Source organism: Balaenoptera ricei, chromosome 2 (genome assembly GCF_028023285.1).
Source record: "Balaenoptera ricei isolate mBalRic1 chromosome 2, mBalRic1.hap2, whole genome shotgun sequence".
Classification (NCBI taxonomy): domain Eukaryota; kingdom Metazoa; phylum Chordata; class Mammalia; order Artiodactyla; family Balaenopteridae; genus Balaenoptera; species Balaenoptera ricei.
The window spans coordinates 114,772,373-114,788,564 of record NC_082640.1 but is presented as its reverse complement, the minus strand read 5'-3'; the positions used below and the strand labels follow the sequence as shown (position 1 = coordinate 114,788,564).

Sequence of the window (16,192 nt, the reverse complement as noted above, 5' to 3'; positions counted from 1 at the left end):
AGCACGTGGGTTCAAGTCCCAATCTGAGTTGCTTGGTTTCACTTCTATCTCCACAAACTCTGGGGCCTAAAGAGACTATGTTAAAAAAAGGGACCAGGGCTTCCCTGGTGGCGCAGTGGTTAAGAATCCGCCTGCCAATGAAGGGCACATAGGTTCAAGCCCTGGTCCGGGAAGATCCCACATGCCGCGGAGCAACTAAGCCCGTGCGCCACAACTACTGAGCCTGCGCTCTAGAGCCCGCGCGCCTAGAGCCCGTGCTCCGCAACAAGAGAAGCCACCGCAATGAGAAACCCGTGCACCGCAACGAAGAGTAACCCCTGCTCACCGCAACCAGAGAAAGGCCGCGCACAGCAACAAAGACCAAATGCAGCCAAAAATAAATAAATAAATTTATAAAACGGGTGACCAGAGGGGCTCTAGGCTCCTTTATCTGTTGGGTCTCCATGTTAGGATCTTGGTTGATTGGTTGGTTGGTCCTGTCATACTTTAATTAGAAACTCTGTGAAATGATGATGTGAATAGCATTTAGCAAATTACATCCCAGAGCCTGAGAGAAGTTGCAAAAATCTGCCCAAGCAAGATGAAGCAGGGGGCATTCACAAAGAGCTGGCATGGGGGAAGGTGCAGAGTTGCCAGCAAACCCCTCATCCTGCCCTGCCCTAGCCCACGCTGACAGGAAGATCTCTCCCTGAGTCCTGGCTTCCTGACCCGCCCCACAGTGATGGCCTGACCACCCAGAGAGACTGTGCTCAACTCCTTTTGCTGTTTCAGGAAGCAGCTGTGGGGGAAACTGTCCCATTTCAATGAAAGAAGTCCTTGTGATTGCTACAGACTCAGGAGGGACCCTTGTCTTCCTGAAGGGCACCAGGTGCACTTGCCCCTACACCCAGATGTGCAGACAGAAATTTCTCAGGTCTTGTTGTCTGGCTCGGATTTGAACGTTTTAACTGCCAAAGTGTCAGATGGACTTTGAGATCTGCGAACGGTTTCACTTAACTAGATCAGTTGTCAAAGGAAAGGCTGAGGAGGAGGGAGAAGCTGACCCACCCATCTCCAGAACCCCAGAGTAAAAAGACTCTAAGGCATTACAAACCTGCTCTCCATCAGCCTCCCAGGGGAGGAGGAGTGGTTGCTGGGATCAGAGCGCTGTCCCTATGTATGTCCCCTCTTACAAGGGGCACAAAGCTCTGGAAGGGATTCCCACCTCACTTCCATAAGGATACTGATGGACCTCCACCCTCCTGAATCTGTGGTCTAAAGGCATCTGATTTAGCAGACTCTCCTCCCCCTCTCCCCACAGCTCCCCACCCCCGCACTGTCCCAGGTATTGTCTCCTGTCAACCAGGTCTCTAGGTTACAAAGATTGACTGACAACGCACAAGATAGCCTCAGTCCCAAAGCACACTTTGTTTTTGGTCTCTGGAGAGTTCTTTTATTTTCTAGCTAACTCGACAATGCATTTAAGTGAAGATGTGTTCAGTTCTATCCAGCATATCCATTTGTACCGGGAGTGTTTCAGGATTCATATGCCACAAAGTGTTCCTGTCACATATTTTTTTTATATATATATTTTAAAATATTTATTTATTTGGCTGCGCTGGGTCTTAGTTGCGGCATGTGGGATCTTCGTTGCTGTGTGCAGTATCTTCGTTGCGGCATGTGGGATCTTTAGTAGCAGCATGCAGATTCTTTATTTGCGGCATGCTAACTCTTAGTTGCGGCATGCATGTGGGATCTAGTTCCCTAACCAGGGATCAAACCCAGGCCCCCTGCATTGGGAGCACAGAGTCTTAACCACTGGACCACCAGGGAATTCCCCCACATACTTTTAAAAGATCATTCCACTTGCAGTGTGTGGAACAGTTTGGAGAGAAAAAAACATGCAGAAGCAGAAATCTATTAAAGAGACTATTGCAGAAAATAGACCAAAGAGGAAAGAAGAGTCATGGTGGCAGAGATAGAAATAGATGGATCTGGGAGATATTTAGTAAGTAAAATCAAAAGGGTTTTAGATATCCAAGAAGATATATCCAGTGGGAAGTTTTTATAGGATTCAGGAGCTCTGAGGCTCTCCTATAGTTCATAGGCGATTCGGGAAGTCTTCTTTGAAAAAACTGGTAACCGAATTCACCGAGGTAGATTCTTGGGAGAAAGTGCACAATGGGAAGAAAGGAAGATCCGTAGGATCCAGCTTTGAGGAATATCAACATTGTAAGACCTTAGAGGAGGTGGAGCAAGCAACACAGACTGAATAAAGCTGGGCGAAAGACCCAGAAGAGAGTGTGGCTTTCCTTGAGGCCGAGAAAAGAGCATTTCCAAAGGGAGGGAGGAGTCAGCAAGTGTCCAGTGATACAGAGGTCAAGAAAAACGACTGAAAACTAGGCATTAGTTTTGGTGACACGTGGGAAATTAGTGATATTGGCGAGAGGGGCAATGAATGATAAAGGCAAAGCCAGACGGATGTGAAGTAGAAGTAGAAAATGGACACCACTCTTTTAAGAAGTTTGGCTATGAAGTTAAAGAGAAAGATAGGACATTAGCGGAGGAAGAAGAGCGCTGGAGAAGGGTTATTTTAAGTCGAGGGGAACTTGAGAACGTTTAAATGCCGACAGGAAGGAGCCGGAACAGGGAGAAGAAAAGGTGAAATAATAGGCCGGGTAGAAAGAAATCCATTGTACCTCTGGGCGGATTCTCTTGTACTACGTATCCACCACACTGAAGAGATAGCCAGAAGCCGGATGATTGAGCAGCTTCGAACTTTAGGTCAAAGGTTTTTTCTACACTAAAACCTTCCCTCCTCCGCCTCCTCCCCTTCTTTCCCCGCCCCCTCAGTCTATTTCTCCACCCCCCGGCCTCCTTGCCAAGATCCCCGCCTCTCCTTGCAGTGAAATATACAGCCTTCACTACGAATTCTTCCGGGTCGCCAGGCAGGGCCACGCCCAGTCCTGCCCGCCCCACAAGTGGAGGGCGCTTCCCGAAAGACGCATGCGCAGAAAGGCTGCAGTCGTCCTAGAGGAGGTGGACTGTAAATCTTGCGCAGGCGCGTGAGGTCCTGGTCGCTATGAGGGTTCTTGTGGGTGAGGGAGGGCAGGAAGGGGGAGTGGGAGGAGGCCGGTTTATACAAAGAAAACATAGCCAGAAGTTGAGGGCTAGGAGGCCGTTTCTGAGAGAGGGCACCGTCTCGTGCACAGGCAACCTGGCCTTGGCCTCAGAGCCCGAGAAGCCGAATCTCCCTAAGCTCTGTGACCTGTGTCACCTCTGCATCGCGGGGAGGGGGCGAGGAGGGGAGAAGTCTGGCGTCAGATGGGAGGGCACCGGAAGAGGGGCCCACGTGGGGATGCAAGGCGCCCCCGGGAGGGTAAACACCTCTCATTTTCTGATCAGGTGGCGGGACGGGCTTCATTGGGACAGCCCTAACCCAGCTGCTGAAGGCCAGGGGGCACGAAGTGACTTTGGTCTCCCGAAAGCCAGGGCCCGGTCGGATCACGTGGGTATGTCCAAATTCTGGAAGCATGGGGGGTGGGGGGGCCTAGTTTGGTGGCGCAGGGCGAGGGCTCGCGGGCACTGTGTGCTTTCTCCAACAGGATGAGCTCGCTACGTCGGGGCTGCCCCGCTGCGATGCCGCCGTCAACCTGGCGGGAGAGAACATCCTCAACCCTCTCCGCAGGTCAGCCGGGCCCTGAAGCTGACATCCTTCAGAGCAGAGGGAGGAGAGGGCCGACTCTGAGGAGAACCTGTGAGCTGTGGAGAATGGGACTTCCAGATTGAGAACTCAACCCATATCCCGGACTGCTCATTCCCCCACCCCCACTCCTCCACACCCACTTGCCCGTCTTCCCGCCCAGCTGGTGGACCTTACTCCCCACTCAGGATGCCCAAAGTAGACATACCTTTTCCTTCTACAGAAGAGATGGACCATTTCTCTAAGCTGCAATGCAGGGTTTTATTAGAAACGGATATGGATGGGCCCCAGGGAAGGAGAGGGAAGGAAGGGTATGTGCATGTATTTAGTGGCATTTTATTTCCCCCGTTTCTCCTGCAGGTGGAATGAAGCCTTCCAAAAAGAGGTTCTCAGCAGCCGCCTGGAGACCACCCAAATGCTGGCTAGAGCCATTGCCAAGGCCCCCCAATCCCCCCAGGCCTGGGTCTTAGTCACAGGTGTAGGTATGTCCCACACCACCAACCCTTAGACTAGCCAGGGAAAGGAGGGAGCATAGTGAGGGGCAACTCAGGCCCCAGAGTGCTGGTCTTTTCCAAGCAGGGGAACTACCTAGGCCCTCATTCCATGCATATTTCTCCTGACTTTTGTGTACTGTCACTGAGAAATTGGGACCTCAGAGAAAGTGAGGGGAGTGGCACTGCTCCCAGTGCCAGGGAAAGTCCCACCTACTTCCAGGTCCCTTATTTCTTATAGCACAGTTCTTTAGGAACAGAATTCTTGATTCTTGTATTTTACCTTTGGGACCAAATAACAAATATATATATATACACACACACATTAGCCACTATTCTAAGTGATTTGCACATATTACATTTAATCCTCACGAGAAACCTATGCGGTAGGTACTATTATTCCCATTTTAAAGATGCAAAAATTCTGCACAGAGAGGTTATGTAATTTGCCTGAAGTCACAGAGTTAATAAATGGTGGAGCTGAGATTAAAACTCAAGGCAGTCTGGCACCCGTCTTTGTTCTTAGCTTCTCACTCTAGCACCTCAGCTTAGCCCCATAACGAGAAATAAGAATGACTCCAGGGCCAGAACAGGTCAGCTCATGAAGATCAAGGGGAAAATATCCATGGCTCTGAGTTCCCATGGGGAGATCCCAAGGGCCAAGGAGGGTGAGGCCAAGGGGAGCCTTGACTGCAAAGGGCCAGACAGGACCAAGGACACCCAGAGCAAACAAGTGCTGTTCCACCGGCAGCTTACTACCAGCCCAGCCTGACAGCCGAGTACGATGAAGACAGCCCAGGAGGAGATTTTGACTTCTTCTCCAACCTTGTAACCAAATGGGAAGCTGCAGCGAGGCTTCCTGGAGATTCTACACGCCAAGTGGTGGTGCGCTCCGGTGAGAACCAGGGGCCTGGGTATCAGACAGGGTTGGAATGTCTTCTCTGGGCTGGGAGGGTGGGGGGATAAGGGGAGCTGGGCTTACAGAGGATGCCTCCACTTCTAGCTAACATACAGGTGGGAGGGCGGGACATCCCAAAGAGAGCCACACCCCTTGCCTGCCACAAAGCAAAGTCAGCATGGGGAAAAGGTGAGGAAGGGGAAGCAGGGAGGAACAGTGGGACTGCCTGGAGGCTGAGGGGCCTTCCTGTACCGTCCTTCTTGCCTGCTCTAGGGGTTGTGCTGGGCCGTGGAGGCGGTGCCATTGGTCACATGCTGCTGCCCTTCCGCCTGGGCCTGGGGGGCCCCATCGGCTCAGGCCACCAGTTCTTCCCCTGGATTCACATCAGAGACTTGGCGGGAATCCTGGCCCACGCCCTTGAAGCAAGCCACGTGCAAGGGGTCCTGAACGGAGTGGCTCCAGCCTCCTCCACTACCAACGCTGAGTTTGCCCGGGCCTTGGGCACAGCCCTGGGCCGCCCAGCCTTCATCCCTCTCCCCAGCACTGTGGTACAAGCTGTCTTTGGGCGAGAACGTGCCATCATGCTGCTGGAGGGCCAGAAGGTGGTCCCAAGGCGGACACTGGCTGCTGGCTACCAGTATTCTTTCCCAGAGCTGGGGGCCGCCTTGAAGGAAGTCATAGGCTAGGTGGGGGAGGCTCAAGGAAGGGCCTGTTGCCTGTCCCTCAGCGAGGGCTTCCTAATGAGAAACTGTGAGCTCAGGTTCTGCTCTACTTGAAACCTGAGACCATCTGGTTCTTAGGGAGTCCTCTTTCTTTCTCATTGTCCTGTTGCCTCATCTTATTTAACTGAGAGACTGTCCGCTGTTTCAAGGTTGCAGTCTCATCAAGTTGGGACCTTAACCTCTTCAACTGCTCCTAAATAAATTCCCAAGTTTGGTTTCCCTGCATGTCCTGTTCCTGGCCCATTTCTCCTTTTTGCTGTGTAGAGAATGTTCCGTGGTTTAGGCAATAAAGATAAATCATCTCACTAGCTTCAGCTCATGTCTTTGGCCTAGGTTCTGAAATTTATTTCAAGAAGTGCCATCCTAGAAGACCCTTTACTTTACACGGGGTTTTGAAAGTTATAATGTGCAACATCTCCCTTCTTGGTCCCTCCACTGCCAAAAGAGCTGGCAACAAATTTGAGGCACGAGGTTATGACAAAGGTAGAGGCAAAAAGAATGGTGATCCATTTCCAGTGGGCTCTGTGGTCACCCTGCATACTTGTTTCACGCAGTGCCATTAGGATGCCAGCAGAGGAAGGGACAAGGCCCAAGTCCAGGACAGCCTTCAGTCTGTCACTGAACAGCAGTGAATTGATAAAGCAATCACACACTGGCCCCAGTTCATCAGGCTGCAGCAGGACAAAGCTGTGCAAAGCTTTAGGACTGTCAAAAGATAAGGACTTGCCTCTCATCTGACTGGGGCCACTTCAGTCAACCAGGATCCTAGCACAAGGGGACAGAAGATACCTCGAGCCCACTGCATACCCACGAGCATTGAAAGTGAAAGGTACAAGGAACCTATCAAAAGCTACAAACTCAATCCTTTCAGGGAAAAAGAGTCCCAAGTATTCATCAAGGAGCCTCTCCCTTTTTATCGACCCTGGTTTCTGCCACAGTTTGACCAGAAGCAGTTCCCCTAGCCCCCAATTCAGGCCATATTAACCAATCTCCTTTCTTCTGAGGGGACTATGGGTTGTCTTTGAATCACTGTTACCACCCCGACTAGCCTCTCCAACTCGCCTGCCCCCAGCCCAGCTCAGTGCAGTGTAGTGGTGGATCTCACCAATGGGGAGGGGCAAAGAAACTGGGACCCTAGGACCCTCTCCATCATCATTCAGCTCCACATGCTAGTTGCTGATACAAGGATCTGGGGTGATTTCAACTCCCTGTGCCACTCAGGGAACAGAAATCAGCCTAAAAAGAGGGCCATGTCCAGAGACTTGCTGCAGGGCCCAGACAGCACAGAATCCAGGGACACCTGTCTTACTTCTTTATCTGGTTTTGGACTCTTTAGGAAGTTGACTGGCTCTGTACTGTTCCTGACGGAATGACTGGCCTCAAAGGGAGAAGTAACAGAAAAGCGTATTTGGGGATGCACTAAAGGAAGGACTGACTGGTACTGTCCACGGATGGATGTGCTGCCTCGGAGGCAGTCAATTCCCTGGTACAGGAGGACTTCAAGCAGATACAGGACAATGACCTGTAGGAATCAAGGAGGAAAGAGAATGTCCTGAGGTGACAGCAGCTGGTCTGGTGGCCAGTCAAGTACCTTCTGACTCTGATTCTTCAATTTTCGTTTTCCAGATTGGTTCCTCTAGATACAAACTCTATAAACCCTCCCATCTGCATACACGCACACACAGAGCAGAAGTGGGTCTCGCTTTATGCAACATATATGTTCTGTAAAGAAGATGCTAGGGTCAGGTCACATGAACATTTTCCTCGCAGAACATGGCTTCATTGGTTTGGTGACTGCTCAACTCTCGAGCAAGTGCATTAACCGGGGACTGCGGACTTTCTGACACGTTCGTTCAACTGTAAACAAACACCTGAATTCAACAGGAGAGCTGCCATTGATAGGAAGGAACCCTGAGAGTTTTCTGGTAATGCAAACAGTCACCCCTAATTAACCGTTTTGTAAATGTGGATTTGGGGGGGGGGGGGTTGCCCAAAAGGGACGCAGCCATTATAGGGCACATTATACTGATGCAGTGTAAAAAATCTAGGGCACAGGTCCTGGGGACAGAGGACCCTCAGCTCTCTGAAAGTGAGGTTTTGGTTAGGAAGCCTGTGCAACCACAGACAGACACACCTGAGGCTTGGTCCAAGTACCTTTCTCCAAGGAGCTTTCCTCCACGTTCTCATCTCTCCTCCCAACAGGCATTTTTACCCCTGACTTGTAGGCGGAAGTAAAGACCAAGATCAATCAAGGTCACAGGCAGGCATAGCTGAGACCAGAAGCCAACTCTCCCTCTGCCTTCTCCACCAGATCCCTGCTGCCCCACTGTGACCCAGAGCCCATAACACTAGCCTTTCCAGGGCCCAGCATTCCCTTTGATGCGCCCAGGAGCCCAGCCAGGCCTGGGACTCGTCCGGTCCTCTGGCCATCAGAGCAGCAGCCAGGAGGAGAAAAGGCTTAGCTTCCTGGCCACCTGTTCTACATTCCCCTCTCACCCACCCTTGCCTCCATCCCCAGCTCAGCGTGGAGGAGGGGCCGACAGTCCCCATCTCCGTGACCCACCCTTCCCAGCAGCCCCCATTCCCTACAGAAACCCTGCATAAGGCAAGGTTAAGAAGTTAAGGCTGAGCAGAACCTCCTGAGAGCTGGTTGAGGCCCTGACTCAAGATGAGATCAGGTCACCTTACAGACCTGTCCCCAAAGTGCCCCAGGCAAGAGCATTCCCCACACACGAATGCGCTTCCTTGGTGCTTCCCTGACACAAAGCACCAACTCAGGGTGAGACTGGGTCAGGGTCTGAGCAGCAGAGGGACCCTCACAGAATGAGCTGAGCTGGATGAGGCTGGAGCTGACGGGGTGGCAGTCACCAAGACAGGTGAGGCTCAAAAGTTGAGACTGAGCAGGGCCTCGGAGAGCTGGTTGATGTCCCGGCAGTACGGCTCCCGCTGCAGGATGAAGTCCACCTTGTGATCCTGGCCCCAAAACACCTCCAGCAGTTGGCGCCGGAGCCGCTCTGTCTCCCGCGTCTTCCGAATGCCACCACTGCCTTTTTCCTCTTCTTTTCTCCCCTGCTGCTGATCACTGTGTTCTGTGAAGCCCTTGGCAGAATGCTGAGCCTTAGAAGACCCCTGTGCCCTGGGAAGCAGCAGAGGGAACAGGAAGAGCTGATAAGCATCCTTGAGGGAGGTTAGAGCCCAGTGGGCCTCCCTGCTCTCCACTCCCAGTTAACTGCCCTGCCCAGTCTGGGCTCTGGGGAGCGACCCTGAAGTTCCAGAAACTGACCACTGAGGGGCAGTATCAACCCACTTCTGAAGGGAAGATGGCCTGTTCCTTTGGAACCTGGAAGGTGAAACTGCCACTATCTAGTTCTAGTCTAATCAATTAATCACTTTATGTCCAACAGAGGGCATGCTCAATGCAGCTGGCTATAAGTAAAAGCAACCACCTTCCAAATAACTCCATCCAACACACTGATTAGGGAAAACAGGAAACAGGAGTTTCCCTCCCAGCCAGGAGGGTCTGAGTCAGGATTCCTTGGGCCAAGCCCAAGGCAACTTGAACTACTACAGAATAAAGCTGTCCCAGATTGAGGTCATTCTTCCCCCAATTCTCCAGGCCTGCAAGGCCCCTGCAGAGCAAAAGCCAGGGCTGCCTAGGAGAGTCTGAGGCATTACCTGACCGGCTTCTTCAGGAACTCATCCAGTGTAGGGCCATTTCGCCCCAATGGGTCATCAGGCACCATGAAGAGGTTTCCCACGAAGGTGAAGGGCAGCAGGCTGGATGGGCACAGAGAATGTGTGGTCACAGAGGGGCCTCTGCCCACCTCCCGGACAGTTAAGACCAACACCATCAGAAGCTGCCAGCTACCATCCTTCGCAAAGCAATGTCAGCCCCTTCCCAGAGTCCTCACCCGGTGGCACAGCAGAGCTGGTTTTAGAGAAAGGTCTGAGTCCGTGCCCTGTGCTCAGGGGAGGGCTCCCTCACCGCTCTCTAATGATTGCCATCCACTTCTCAGACTCCTCTGCCAGGTCCCGGAACTGGTCATTGGAGACAATGATCCCATCCGTCTCTTCAGCCAGCTTCACCATGAACCTGTCACGAAAGCCACGGCAGCCAGATTGGGATTCTCCAAGGTCCCAACCCCAAAGAGCGTTATCGACTCCCGGGACCCACTTCTGGTGATGGAGATCTGGCCCCCTCACCTTGATCCAGCCACCAGGTGACTGACTGCATACAGGCGCCATGGGGTAGAAAGGAAACCCATGAAAGATGAATCCATCGTGGTTCCCCAACAGCATCCCCTCAAGTCACCACCATCCTCCACTCAACACTCTGTGCCTCATTAGTGTGAGACAGAAAGATCTGGCTCTGGCTCTGTCTTCTTCCACCGTGCCCCCATGAATCAATCACAGATCCATCATGCTCCTCCTCTGAAAGCCTTTCCACTCTGCTTCCTTCCTTTCCAGTCCCACCATTACCATCTGAGCTACTTGGACATTGCAAGCGTGGTACTACTGCATAGCCTCCTGATGAGGGGCTCCCCTGCCCCCAGCCACTTACCACCCTCCAGTCTCTCCTGAACCCCCCCAAGAACATGGTCTTCCCTCCACAAAAGTCTTCCAGACATGCCCTTTATCTACCGAATATTTCCACATGCCCAGGCCTGGCAGCCAAGGCCGTCTAGAACCCAGCTCCAAGCCACGCTTACGGCCTTATCTCGCCCCATACTCCCTAATGTACTCAGCTCCTGCCAAAGTCAATGATCAGATTACACCCTGTCCTTCAAACATGCCCCATGCTGTCCAGCTTCCTTGTTTCTCAAACTATTCCCTCCATCTGGAAGGTGCTTCCCCAACCTCCCTGATGAACGGAATCACCAGGGGAACTTTAAAAAAATAGATGCCTGGGCCCCACTCTAGTAATTCTGATTCCACAGGACTGGGGTAGGACTCATGAGGTGAGTCCTTTTTAACAGGTTTAAAACCCAGAGCTCCAACGCATCCCATGTCCTTGTCAACCAATCAACAAAAACTCTCAAAGCCTTCTCTTCCCACAAAACCCCAGCCAGAAGGGGGATCCCTTTCCTCTCCATTCTGTACTGTTTGGTTTACAGTTTCTTTGGGCTCTTTGAAGTAGAGAATCAGGTCTTCCCTGATTCCCTGCATTCCTGCTTCCTTTGGCAGGCCTCGCGCCTAGTACTAAGCAGGCAGTCAGTATTTGAAAGACAGTGTGGTATAGAGAGAACTAGTAATCAGGATTCGGTGTGACAGGTGTCTGGTTCTGAGTTTCTGTCTGGGAAACAAATTAAGAAGATGACATAAAAATGTATATGGTATCATATAATGTACAAAAGGTATTTTCAAGTTAAACATATTTCAATACTATTATCACGTTACATCATACGTTGTTCCGCAGTATTCAGTAGGCCTGTGCTACGTGCCACTGTGTTTTTCACTGTAACTAGGCAAAATTCCAAATTCATATTGTGCTGTCTGCCTATCAGGACGTACACAACTGTACAGACATGTGCCTTCAAAATTTATTACAACTGACTCAACCTTCAGTTTTAACTGTGTCACTGCTGACGTGTAAAGAAGATTCCATAGTGCAGATAACCTGTGAAATCTAGACATAAAACAGAATAGCATCGGGAGAACGTGAACTTTTTGTAGAATACCATTTTCCTATTAGGGAGTAAGAGCTAAGTATTTGAAAAAACAAAATATATAATCACTTCAGTTTGGAAACTCGTTTTTAATTTAAAACCGAAAATCCTAGAGAATAAAGAACTTGTCACTAGTTTTTTTAAATTGGTTAGTTAGCTTTTAAAATCCGCCCATCTCCCACGCTGTGTGCACACTGGGGAGGGAATGTGCCCCGTGTTTTTCAGTTAAACCAGCTAGCAGCTCTAAGTTCTCATTTTCCCTTTGCTACTTCATAGCCTTTGCCAAGAAAGTTAACTACTCTGACCCTCCGTCTCCATTTCTGTACAACAGAGGTAAGACCCTCTGCCACACTTGATTGGATCCATGAAAAACTAAGGAGTATCACTGCCCTCCTGCCCAGCACCTTGAGTGAGACAAACACATACCTTAGCTTCGTTTGACATTCACAAGGAGGATGAATGAATGGAAGAGGACCTTGAGATAATGACATTAATCCACTAAGAGACTCCACAGTCAATGACTGTGCAACCTGGGACTCAAATCCAGACCTGCAAATTCTAAGACCAGTGATCTTTCACTATCTCTTATAATACCATGTTTTGTACAGTCTTATTATGCATGGAATGCATTTCTTCATTTATCGTTATTTTGAACATTTGCTCCGGTTTTTCCAGAAGGTTGAGGAATTTCTCTCTGTGTTTGGACACCTAGGTTGTAAGAGGCATTTGTCAGCTATTCATGTCATTGGCTTTCCCATCTTTCCATTAAATCAGTATTTTCTAGACAGTAAGGCACTATATAAATATGAGGCATCCTTTAGTTTGATGAGTGAAAAGTGAAGGATGAGTGGACAAACAGAGCTGTCCACCATCCATCTCATCCTGCCTGCAGGGCAGGTTTACCTCCCCAATCATAGGGGCTCACGGAGGAGAACTGACCCTTGTCCCACGACTCAGGCTTACAGACAGTGTGAAGGGTCAGGAGCTTCTGTCTCTCCCTCAGTCTCCCACTTGGCTCCTTGAATGTCGAGCCTGTGACCAAGAGAGAAGCAAGTACCTGTCGTCATAGGAAGAGATCCTCTTGCCATCCAAGACCCGGGAGGGAGTGAGGGAGAGCAGGCTGAGGGAATACAGCTTGTGCAGGAAGTGACCCTCTAGAGAAACAGAGGAGCACAATGGGGTTATCCTCAAGGTGGAAGCAGGGGCCATCCCCGGACACAAAAGACCAGGCCCAACTCACCTCTGACCTTGGAGTCCCTACTGAAACGCCACTGAGGCACAAAGACAGTTATGTCGCGGTGGCCACGGTCCCAGAAGTACTGCACAGCAATGGCAATGCCCCGGCTGGAGAAGTAGTGCTGGAGGCCGTGCCTGCAGTGGAAAGGGGTCAGCGTTCTGGCGCCCCCAGGGGGGCCTGGCAGCCTGGCTGTGCTGCCCCCCACTTCGCACATATCCCCAAGGTGAACGCAACTGCCCGTCTCGTCATCTCATCCCCCTCCCCAGGACTCTCAGCCCCACCAGGTACTCACACCATGGCCACGTTGCTGCCATCGATGACAATATGGCGCAGGTCTGGCTTGCCTGGCACGTTGGCAAGGCACAGGGTGAAAGGGTCCTGGAGGGCCTCCTGGAAACGCTGCGTGCCAGTCACCAAATTACCCCCCCGGGTGCCTCGTTTCCACGGAGACCCCCGACCTCGAGCCACGACCTGCTGCTTGTCTGCCCTGTCTCCTCTGTCCCCTCGATCTCCGCAGTGCCAAGGGGGTTCAGGCGCTGGTGGGGGGCTGGGCACTCTTGGAGGTGAGGCTTCCCCATTATGGAGCCGCTGCAGGAGGGAGGCTCCCCGGGGCTGAGCTGCCTTCTGACAGGGGCCCTGGGTGCCAGGAGGCTCGCCCTGGACCCAGAACCTTCCTCTTTCCTGAGGCACCCCCTCCTTCCCCAGGGCCTTCCCTTTCAGAGGCACTGCCTGCCCTGCCTCTCCTCCTCCTGACTGTGGCCTGAAGGCCACTTGTCTCTCCCAGGCCTCTTCCCCGGGCCACTCCTTCCACCCCAAATCCATCTCCCTGGGACCACCGTGCTTTGTCCCCTCCTTCTCCATAGCACGTCTCTCTCCCCTTGACTCTTGCCACCCTGCAGGTCCTGTGTCCAGAGACTCCCTGCTGTCACTCAGGGGACTCCTGACTCCCTGGTGCTGAGCACCCAGCAGACCTGGGCTCCCCCACTCCCAGGACGGGAATGCTTGGGGCCCCTGCCCCCTGGATGCCTCTTGCACCAGGCTCAGCAGTTCTTCCTGGACAGCAAGGGGCAGCTGCAGCAGGGCCTCTGTGTGGGCATCCCCCCGGGACTGCAGCAGAGAAGAGAATTCTCTCAGCACTCCAGCACACTGAGAGGCTCCAGGGGATGGCCCCAGCCGAAAGTCCCAGCTCAGGCGCTCCACCAGCTCCTCCACTCGGCTCTGGACCATGACAAAGGCCTCGGTCAGGCCGCTGACCATCAGCGAGCCGGGCGCCCCCGGCACCAGGTGGGCTGATGTGCTCCAAGTCAGGCAATCAAGGAAGAAGCCCTGGGCTCCCAGAAAGATGCAGTGCAGTTTGGGTGGGTAGTGAATTTCATTCTGTAGCTCTGGGCTGCAGAGACCCTTCAGGTACTCCTGGGGGAAAAGGTGGGGAGGGGAGGTAGGAAAAAAAAAGAGACTGCTGGAATCCTAAGTGGCCCAATGGCTCCTTCGGGGCCGCGGCTCTCCTCTGAGCTCCAGGATGCCTGAGCAGAGCAATGGAGCCCTACAGATCCTGAAAAACGTGGTGGTTAAGAGGGGATCAAGAAACTCACTTCTTTGCCTTTTCAGTTGACAGCCTGTGGCTGAATTTCCATTTAGAACTTGCCTCAACTAAGGAAACTGTTATAATTAATTGGTTAAAAGGCTGTCTCTTCTAAACATTTATGTGTGTGTATGTGTGTTGTATATTTCCATCATAACGATCATCATTGATAACTTTTACTGAACTCACGCTTTACATGCTTTACCTAATTCACAATGAGTTCAGTGAGGTGGATACTGTTATTATTCACATTTTATAGATAAGGAAACAAACTAGGACCACAAGGATGGTATTTGGTCGTGCCGTTCTGTAAGTCCTGACTAACTCCAAAGGAATCAGTGTGGCCTCCCACCCCACAGTGAATTCCTTGGTGGGGCCTGCTTGCCCAACCAGATTATCTCTTCTCTCCCAAAGAGTACAAACTGATTTGAACTGAGTCACTTATCTCCAAGCCCTGGCAGAATCTGGGTCATTGCAGCAGAAATGAAACCAAAACTCTTGACAAATAGAGAGTTTGGAAGTTCCTCAAAGCTCAGGGCCAGTGAGACAAGCAAAGAGTGGAGATCCTCCCCAGCCCCTCCTCTCTTCTGCCTCCTCGGGGGAGGGAGTCATTGTTTCCCCGGAAGGGTCAGGGAGAGGCGTTCACCTTGGCTCTGCTGGCGTTCTCCTTGGGGCCCTCCAGCTGCAGCCAGATGTGAGGGTTCTCAGGACAGTCCTTCGGGAGGACGCTCATCCCCACCCTGAAGATGCGCTCCACGTGGGGTTGCTGTTCCCGCACCTTGTCCTCGGCCTCCGCAGACACCGCAAAACGGTCAGGGGACGGGGAGCCAGCCCCCCAAGTAGGCATGGCTCCTTGGCCGCCCAGCCCTGGAAGGAGGGAAAGCAGCTCAGAGCCTCAATGTCCCCTCACCCCAAATTTGGTCTCCTGGCCTACACCAGCTATCAACAGGTCACACCTAGTTACCAAACTGGTAAACAACCCAAGAGATAACCAGCACTTCAGTCCATCTTGGGGATAGGGAGGGAATGTCAGATTATCTGGACACAGGGGCCTTCTCTCCGGAGACAAGTCATGGATAAACAAGGCTGTGTCTCTGGGATGGGTGTGTGGCCTTTGGAAAATGACCACAGCCCTGAGCAGGAAGCGGGGGGCGGGGCGGTGGGGGGGGGGGCAGATCCAGCTGGGTCTGGAGGCCAGAAGGAGGGAACAGGTGACGAAAGAGTCCCTCTCCTCCGGGTCTCTGCAATCTCCGGGTCCAAGACAGCCTCTTAAAGATGAATCCTCACCAGGGCTTGAACTGGGCTGTCCTCTGGGTCCCTTGTCAGCCATTTCCCAGGTTCTAGCCACTCCCACCCCTCCCCCTTCCTCCGCCGTCTGCTGCACCCCTCGGTCGCGCCACGAGCCCCACGCGGGGCCCAGGGGTCGGACCGGGCCCCGCCCATAGCCGCTGGCGGCTGCCGCCCCCCGACTGCGCTCTGCAGTGCGGCCTCTGGCTCCCGCGGCCCGGGCGCGGGGGAGAGCGCGCCTACCCGCCTCGCCGCCCGCTGCGGCCTCAGTCCCGCCGGCGCCGCTCGGTGCCCGCCGGCCCCAGCTTCGCCCGCGCCCCCGGCCCAGGGAAGAAGGGCGGGGGGCCCGAATCTGGGCGGGCCTTCCCGATTCCTCACCCAACGGGGACCTCTCTTCCCCACATCACGAACAGTTTTTTGAGTCACTTCCTGGCCGGGGGCGGAGTCAGCTGGGCCCCTCCCGGGGCTGGGCCTGCACCGAGCCCCGGCGCGCGCCCGCCCCCGCCAGCTGCAGGCGGCTCCCCGCCCGCGGCCGGAGCCTCGGCCCGGGCCCAGGCCCCAGCCGGCTCCCCGCCCCCGGCCCCGCCCTCAGCCTGCTCTCCTCCCCCCGGCCCCGCCCACTCGCCC

The 16,192-nt window shown here is 53.1% G+C and overlaps 3 protein-coding genes across 22 annotated transcripts in view; 1 reads left to right on the top strand and 2 right to left on the bottom strand.

Annotated features, from left to right (window-relative positions):
- LOC132359641 (cathepsin G-like) overlaps window positions 1–2,815 on the bottom strand; it is a 29,958-nt gene extending 27,143 nt beyond the window's left edge. For all 11 annotated transcript variants that reach the window (XM_059914009.1, XM_059914004.1, XM_059914001.1 and 8 more), the window contains exon 1: window positions 2,679–2,815. The gene's annotated coding sequence lies outside the window, so the exon portion shown is untranslated. The remainder of the gene's footprint in view (window positions 1–2,678) is intronic.
- Window positions 2,816–2,960: 145 nt separating this feature from the next.
- On the top strand, window positions 2,961–6,101 carry SDR39U1 (short chain dehydrogenase/reductase family 39U member 1). 4 transcript variants are annotated; one of them, XM_059913994.1, is made up of 6 exons: window positions 2,961–3,040; window positions 3,385–3,491; window positions 3,585–3,667; window positions 4,043–4,164; window positions 4,925–5,068; window positions 5,345–6,101. In XM_059913994.1, exons 1-6 carry the CDS (start codon window positions 2,986–2,988, stop codon window positions 5,755–5,757), a joined length of 924 nt encoding a protein of 307 aa, XP_059769977.1. In that variant the 5' UTR covers window positions 2,961–2,985; the 3' UTR covers window positions 5,758–6,101. The 4 variants fall into 4 exon arrangements, with proteins under 4 accessions (XP_059769977.1, XP_059769978.1, XP_059769981.1 ...); XM_059913995.1 differs by having other exon boundaries at window positions 3,021–3,077; XM_059913996.1 differs by lacking the exons at window positions 2,961–3,040; window positions 3,385–3,491 and having other exon boundaries at window positions 3,649–3,736.
- Window positions 6,102–7,480: 1,379 nt separating this feature from the next.
- Window positions 7,481–16,067, bottom strand: KHNYN (KH and NYN domain containing). Of its 7 annotated transcripts, none has more exons than XM_059913988.1 (9): window positions 15,809–16,065; window positions 14,925–15,145; window positions 12,989–14,109; window positions 12,700–12,830; window positions 12,399–12,491; window positions 9,997–10,021; window positions 9,779–9,886; window positions 9,469–9,570; window positions 7,481–8,929 (listed from the first exon to the last, which is right to left on the bottom strand). In XM_059913988.1, the coding sequence occupies exons 2-9, from the start codon at window positions 15,123–15,125 to the stop codon at window positions 8,677–8,679; spliced, it is 2,034 nt and encodes a 677-aa protein (XP_059769971.1). In that variant the 5' UTR covers window positions 15,126–15,145; window positions 15,809–16,065; the 3' UTR covers window positions 7,481–8,676. The 7 variants fall into 7 exon arrangements, 6 of the variants coding, with proteins under 6 accessions (XP_059769971.1, XP_059769972.1, XP_059769974.1 ...); XM_059913989.1 differs by having other exon boundaries at window positions 15,944–16,065; XM_059913991.1 differs by having other exon boundaries at window positions 12,423–12,491; window positions 15,809–16,064.
- Window positions 16,068–16,192: the final 125 nt, after the last annotated feature.

What these genes read in the sequence shown, in the direction of transcription:
- SDR39U1 (XM_059913994.1), top strand. Translation starts at nt 2,986, where the DNA reads ATGCGCAGAAAGGCTGCAGTCGTCCTAGAGGAGGTGGACTGTAAATCT. An exon ending in GGTCTTAGTCACAGGTGTAG is followed by an intron (nt 4,165 to 4,924) that starts GTATGTCCCACA and finishes TTCCACCGGCAG; the next exon opens with CTTACTACCAGCCCAGCCTG. An exon ending in CCAAGTGGTGGTGCGCTCCG is followed by an intron (nt 5,069 to 5,344) that starts GTGAGAACCAGG and finishes TGCCTGCTCTAG; the next exon opens with GGGTTGTGCTGGGCCGTGGA.
- KHNYN (XM_059913988.1), bottom strand. Translation starts at nt 15,125, where the DNA reads ATGCCTACTTGGGGGGCTGGCTCCCCGTCCCCTGACCGTTTTGCGGTG. An exon ending in GGCAGCAACGTGGCCATGGT is followed by an intron (nt 12,831 to 12,988) that starts GTGAGTACCTGG and finishes TTTCCACTGCAG; the next exon opens with GCACGGCCTCCAGCACTACT. An exon ending in TAGGGACTCCAAGGTCAGAG is followed by an intron (nt 12,492 to 12,699) that starts GTGAGTTGGGCC and finishes TCTTGGTCACAG; the next exon opens with GCTCGACATTCAAGGAGCCA.